General features: G+C 36.8%; 1 protein-coding gene across 2 annotated transcripts; it reads left to right on the forward strand.

Moving 5' to 3' along the window:
- The first annotated feature begins 1,439 nt into the window (after positions 1-1,439).
- Positions 1,440-7,158, forward strand: PMCH (pro-melanin concentrating hormone). Of its 2 annotated transcripts, XM_028746059.2 has the most exons (4): positions 1,440-1,692; positions 5,613-5,806; positions 6,594-6,798; positions 7,069-7,158. In XM_028746059.2, exons 2-4 carry the CDS (start codon positions 5,639-5,641, stop codon positions 7,116-7,118), a joined length of 423 nt encoding a protein of 140 aa, XP_028601892.1. In that variant the 5' UTR covers positions 1,440-1,692; positions 5,613-5,638; the 3' UTR covers positions 7,119-7,158. The 2 variants fall into 2 exon arrangements, with proteins under 2 accessions (XP_028601892.1, XP_028601891.1); XM_028746058.2 differs by lacking the exon at positions 1,440-1,692 and having other exon boundaries at positions 5,504-5,806.
- Position 7,159: the final 1 nt, after the last annotated feature.

A 7,159-nucleotide genomic window follows, 5' to 3' on the forward strand; every position in this document is an offset into this window, starting at 1 on the left:
TTGGATTTTAATGCAAACCTAACAAGCACTTTCCAAAACAGTGTGCAAACCAAAACTTAGCTATCCTTCAAAATCTTCACTTCTCTGAATTTTGTGGATCACATAGAATCCACGCAATGTTCATGTTAGACCGTACATCTGTAGACCTATTCATTAGGTAGTTAATGCATATACTGTATATAATTCCTGATTTCTTGAAAGATGAAGTTTGTGTGCTTCCATTCACTCAAGTGCCTAGACAAGTCTGTTATGAAATATTGGCAATTATTAAAAGTACTTTTGGCCCAAAGTAGTAAAGGTCTGGGGAGATGGAGAGAAACAATAAAGTACCCAGTCTAAGCTTTAAGTAGTTACTGTCAATATTAAACCAAACATATTTCTTCTAATCTAAGTAGCCAAAGGGGAAACACTTCCAAAAAGCATTAGGAAAAATATAGGTAGAAAACCTGCTAAAAAGTTTTAAAATCACAACTCACCTCTGTATCCTGCAGGGTATATACAAAACTCTGTATCCTGCATATAGATTTTCTTCTGATGGCAGCAATTAGAATAGATGATAGATGATGATAGATAGATGCTATAGTTGGTGTATATCTCTATAGTTTATATAACATATAGATATAGATACATATATACACATACCCCAGCTATAATCAGTTTAGAAAGTGCAGGCAGGGTTTTGAAGACTGTCTTTGAATGGCAAGAGACATCATGACAGTAATTTATGGATCGTAAAAGAAAACTCCACCCATTTGGGTTAGCTGTGTGTGTGTATTTAGTTCATAATTTGAAAGAAAGATCACTGCTCACCTTGAATAAACCTCAAGCCTTATTTGAAAAATAATACATTCTAATTGCAGTTGGTATATTCAAATATGCCACTGGAGGCAACCATTTTTACAGTGACATAGTTCTGTGTCATTAACAATCTGGAAACTATCTTCAGACGGACTACATGAATAGGTTTCTAGCTTGACTTAATATGACTCATTGCCTTAGCAGGCTAACATTTCTTTAAATTGTTTTGTTGTTGAATTCTAATATTTAATTTCATCATTCTGTCTGACATTCAAAGTCAAAACATTTGAAATCTGACAAATCTGTTACATTCTGCCAAACACAGTTATTCTGCAAATATTATATTCAGGTATTACTGCTAACAAGAGATGCTCCATACTGAATAAAAATATCTTCAAGATATTTGTCATACTTGAGAGAGAACAGGCCTCCAGTTTTGGAAAAAGGTCCATATTATAGATTCATAAATGTTTTCATTTAATCCCATAAACTTTTTATATATGTACGAATAGAATTTTATGTAAATGTGGGTTGTAATCCTCTGGAGCAGTCAAGTACATCATTTCCTGTTTGCCTAGAGAGTGAACATGCATGGGGAATGCTGGTCCAGCCAGCTGAACTTTCTGTTACACCTGGCTGGAGCATCCTTCCTTTTGCATGTGACTAGTAGGTGGGTGTGACCTTTCCAGACCTAGTAAAAGGCCAAGTCACATAGCCACACCTCCCTTCCTTTCTTTTTTTGTCCTGCCTGCTTCCTGATTCAACTGGACTGCACTGCTGGCTGTTAGCCAGCAGTCCCTAGGTTATATCCCATATGGGGTAAACCTGTTTGTACATATTTGTAACTTTAAGCATAAAGTCTGCCTTCAGGGATCACGCTGTGCTCTGCAGTTCGTGAGTAAAACGTCTTTTTGTTACTCATGAATAAGACTATTGTGTCTTTATTCTCTTAGGAGGGATCAAAGGGGTCTTGCCAGGAATAACAGAACATATCTCGATCTGGGCAAGCCAGACTGAATTGCTTATTATCTAAAGAGACTCACACAAGTCTGCAACCAGCTTACTGCTGTGTAAAAGGGGGAATGCATTCTGCTGTATAAAAAAACTTACTAGCACAAGTTAGGAAGGATAATATTAATCAATATATCCTCTCCTGTTGCCCACAACATTCCCACAATAAAAAAGATTCTTGATGCATAATAGCTTTGAAAAGGGTTCAGGAAAGTTGGTACAAAAATACAGCATCTAGGCTGCTGGCAGGAACTTAATTGTTTGCTCATATAACAATATCATCCAAACTTCATTAGTTTGCAAATTGTTTCCAGGCCCACTTCAAAGTTATCACCATTGTATTCCTAAATAGGTTGGGATGTAGATAGCTAAATGCCAGCCTCGTCTTACTGTATATGCATTTACCTATATAAATGCTTCAGTCCTCAGGGGAAGGCTTGCCTGCTTTTCAACTGCTGTCTGAGATGAGGCTGGTTGTGCAAAGAACAGTTCCTTCTTAGTGGTGGTATCACCCAAGCTTTGGACTTTTCTGCTCCAGAAGACTTGCCAGATTCCCCTTCTTTCTGCTTTCAGCCAGCATATACCAGTAAATACAGTACTATATAAATACAAGTTTTATTAGGGCTTTCTACAATATATGAATATCTCTTTGCTAATTTATTGCTTCTGCTACAGTTTGAGCGATCTTTTTATGCTGTATTGAAATTGTTTCTATAATATTTGTTAACAGCCTTGATGGTCTGTCAACAAAAAAAATGAGGGAATTTTTTTTTTTTAAAAAGAAATATTTTAACCCACTCTTCATTGTGGAGCAAACCTAGTAGTTTCTCAATTAAAACAAAAAAATCTCAACACACACACATGTATATTTAAGCAAAACAAAAATACCGCAAAAATTGCAAGTGGTGAAATCTTTCAAAGATAAACATATTTGGTACTGTATTATGCAATCTGAAAACTATGATAAGGAGCAAACAGTAGCTTTCCCACTCAACATCTCTAACCACATATCCAGACAAGCATCCAAACACAAGAAAAATGGCAGAAAGTCTTACCACTTGGTAAAGTCCCTATTGTTTCCCACACTTTCAAATATGTCACAAGGGAAAATGAATGCATATTTGCATGAGTATAGGAAACCAAGTCATCATGTGGTAGAAGAATGAAGCACATGGTAAGCAGGACATCAGATTTCAGCTTGTTTCAATCACTTTTACATTAAGGAAGTCTGCTAAGCAAAACCAGCTCCCATTTTGAAATGAGCCCAGACAAAATGCCCTCCAGGTGGACACTCTCCTTCTCTGGTGACCTTACCTGCTGATGGCAGTGCTGCAGTCTGTGCCATGCTGCTACCCACCATTTAATTTTTTTGTAATGCTCTCAGTGCAGCATTGCTCTGGGGTAGAGAGTCTCCACCCATTTTGGTGATTGTGGCAGATCCAGGTTCAAAGACTCAGATCTGTAGATATCATCATTAGAAACATGTTTACTGGCTGGTGCTGAATTTTTTTAACCTTATTTGTTTTATATATCACCTTCTTCCTAGTGTAGAACCCAAGGTGATTCACAACATACCTTGAAAACAGATACAGTTTTTTTTAAGTACCAGTTAGTTATAAATATCAAAAACAATTAAACAAGTTAGCATATTAAAAAACAATACTGAGTTAAAACAACTTAAAACCTTTAAGAATGCAATAAGAGAAGAAAATATCCACCATTAAGAAACCCTGCCACAAAAGCCAGTTGGTGGCTAAAGGCCTCTAGTAATTTTGGTGACTGAGCGCTGCTTTTTTATTTGCAAAAATATCCAAGTTCACAAGTAAATAATAGTTCTGAGCCCATCACACACACACACAGCAATTATTACCTATTTGACCTTGTGGGAATATATATTAGAAATCTGAATACAATGAAATCTGTCTTTCCAACTTTACAGTATTAGAACAATATTTCATCGTCTCCCCCTTCTTACCACATACCTTTCACTGTGCTTGGCAGCACAGCCATTTACGAACAGCCCTGCATCTGCAAATACTATTAGTTTAGAAATTTTTTCCTGCACTATGTTGTTATAAAACTCATTTTTGGCCCCATTTCTTGGTATTTTTTTTCATGTTACAGGACATTTTCCCCCATTTTCTTTTCCCTGCATAATGACAGTTTTAAATTCAGCTATTTTGGCCATATATATATACTGTAAGTAGTTTTCCCGAGGCCAAATAAAATGTCAGCATAAAGCAGGTCTTGAACTACAACCATGAGCTTCTGTAGTTCATTATACTGTTAAGTGGAGCTGCTGAGGCAGACGGAGATGTGTTAACTGAAAGCCCTGTTGTTTCATTGAACTAGGCTGTTTGACTAACCTCACCCATAGCTCTGGTGATCAGGCAGTGGCCACCTGGCTTGTGATAAAAGCCATCAAAACTAAACTTGTCTGAACAGGACTGGGGAGACCCAGGTACAAAACCCAGCTTGGCCATGTAGCTCACTGGCTAACCTTGGCCAGTCTGTCTTTCAACCTCTATGTCACAGGGCTGTGGCAAGGATAAAAATGGCAAAGGGAATTATGTACACCAACTTGATTGAGCTCCTTGGAGGAAAGGTGGGGTATTAATATAAGTAACACAAAAAATCCATTATAGCTGCTGCCTTCTGCCTGATGTTTCCATTTTCTTAATCTACTCCTGCTGGCTTCTAGTGTGCTCATCTTCCTCCACCACCTCTTCAGCCCTTTCAGTCAAGTCCTAGTCAGAGAATCGTAGAATTGTAGAGTTAGTCCAAGCCCCTGCAACACAGCAATCATAGCTAAAGAATCCCTGAGAGATGGCCGTCCAACCTCTGTTGAAAAACTTCCAATGAAGAAGAGTCTACCACCTTCCAAAGTAGTCTACTTGACTGTTGAACCACTGTTACCATCAGTCATTGGGCCTAGCTGTCCCTTTGCCTTCCCCTATTATGTGATTGAACTGATAGTCAGGCTCATAAATGGCAGTCACTTGGCATTCTCCAATGGTGCTGCTGTAGATCCTTTTGGTTGGACGGGTCCTACAGTACACAAACTGTGGCCAGAACGAAGGCATGTGTGATCAGAATTCTCTTTAGGCACTCATAGGCAAACTACCCATTACCTCACATAAGTGGAGGGGGGCGAGGGCATTTGTAGGAGAGAATCAGTACCTAGTGGTGAGGTGGTGAGGCCTGATAAAATAAAGCATTCTCAAAAAATTCAAATGTGCAATTGCTGATCTTCTCACAAAAATATCTAATGACCATATCCATGTTTAGCTGTCTTTTCATAAACAAAAATGTTCATTACTTTAGACTTCCCTTATTGAGATTCCACTCTCTCCATTCTCAAGGAAAAGTACTCTCCCCCGCAACACACACATTTCTTCCACATATGTGCAAATTAGTTCTTTTAAATAATGGTTTCTATTTAGAAAAAGGAAGAAGTGGTATAGTGTCCTGTGATGTTTGATATATGATAATCCAAAGTATTTCAATATTATATTACTAAATAAATTCATCACCTATGGTGTAAAAGAAAAGAAATCTAATAGTATACAAAAGGTCACCCTCTTAACTAGTGGCCATCTGAAGAACACATAAGCCACTGAAGTGGTTGCTATTCACTCGCTAGGCTATATAATGACAGTTTTGTCTGTGACCAACACTATTTTCAAAGTAGTCTCGTTCAAATAACATTTGAATTTGATTCTCTTCCATGCAAATGTTAAAGCACCAGAGAATGTGTATCTCATCCTATGCATTAATACTAATTTTCTCTCTCTTCTCTCAAGGTTTCTTTCTTTCTGTCTCAAAGTCTATGCGAAAAGCAGAAGATGATATGCTGCTCAGTACATTCACGCTTGGAAAAGTAATACAGAATGGAGGCAAAGCTGAAAAGGCACGGCCCGCATCTTCTCTTGAGCATTATAAAATGGAGGACAACAGTTTTCTGGATGAAGAGGAAGATGGAGCCCCCAAGTTCTCTGTGAGTTTCATCTTTTGAGCTAATATGGTTTTTTAATACATTATTATAAATTATATGAAACAATATAATCATTCGCCTTACAAACTCTTAAGAATTCCTGAATAGTTAAAAACTGATAAATATAATCAATCCTTAATCAGTTACAACTCTATTAGTTTAATCCAATTAGATTAACTAGATTGCTTTGAATAGATTTTTTTAAAAAATCAAAATAATTCACTGGAAGTATTCTTCTGGGCTTTTCTCTGCTTGTGACCCAGTACTGTATTTAACTTTGCCAATTTAATCATTTTCCATCAATTTCTCAATTCTGTATTGCTGAGGCTTCTTCCTTTATTCAGTTCTGAGCAATGAGAACTTTAGCATTACCAACAAAGACTAAGTTATCTGACTTCAATTACGTTTACAGAACCTAGTAAAATTACAATACAATCTGCTTAAATCTCTACTTGAGTTGTAACCTCAATTTTCCTTAATATTAACTTGCAAAATTTCTGTATCACTGGGCGGTCCCAACATATCTGCTTTATGCTATTTAAAACTCCAGCATCCAGCTTTCTTCTCAACCTCATTCTCTTTATTCATTTATTTTTTAAAAAATTATAAACTGCTCACCCACTTGAAAAAAATGGCATCCTCCAAAGAGGCTTTCTTTAAGGAGCTGCAATCCACTTCATGTTCTGGAAATGGCTCATCAGATCGACTGAGATCACTACACTTTGCATTCTGGCCATTAATATATTTTTTTTCTTTAACATCTAACATTACTTTTTTTTTTTAAATACAGAATATAAATCCTAAACACCATGCCATAAGTCATGGCCAACCCATGAACCTAGATATTAAGCAACTTCCTTATTTTGCACTGGAGGGACCTATGACTTTTCCATCTGATGCTGAAGTTCAGAACATTCAATCTGTACAACAAAGGAGAGAGACTGAAGATGATGAGAACTCAGCTAAATTACCTATTGGAAGAAGAGATTTTGACAGTAAGTATGACTTTCAGGTTATTTCAAGCAAGTAAAACAGCTGGATTATTGCAGCATATTAAGGTATCAACTACTGAGACAAACACTTGGACTGGAGTCATTTCCTTTAAAAAAATTATTAAATAAATTGATTTTAAGATTATTAGCTTAGTGAAAGTGTGTAAGAAAGTATGTAAGATGAAGATGTTCTTAAACCCAATAAATAAATGTTATGTCTGTTAACTATTTATCTACACAAAAATATCAATATTTATTGGATGTTTTATGCAGTGCTCAGATGCATGCTGGGAAGAGTCTACCGACCTTGTTGGCAAGTCTAACAACTGCTGAAGTACATCATTTGGAAGAGACGAAACCATGT

The sequence above is a fragment of the Podarcis muralis genome, chromosome 10, assembly GCF_964188315.1.
Source record: "Podarcis muralis chromosome 10, rPodMur119.hap1.1, whole genome shotgun sequence".
Classification (NCBI taxonomy): Eukaryota; Metazoa; Chordata; class Lepidosauria; order Squamata; family Lacertidae; genus Podarcis; species Podarcis muralis.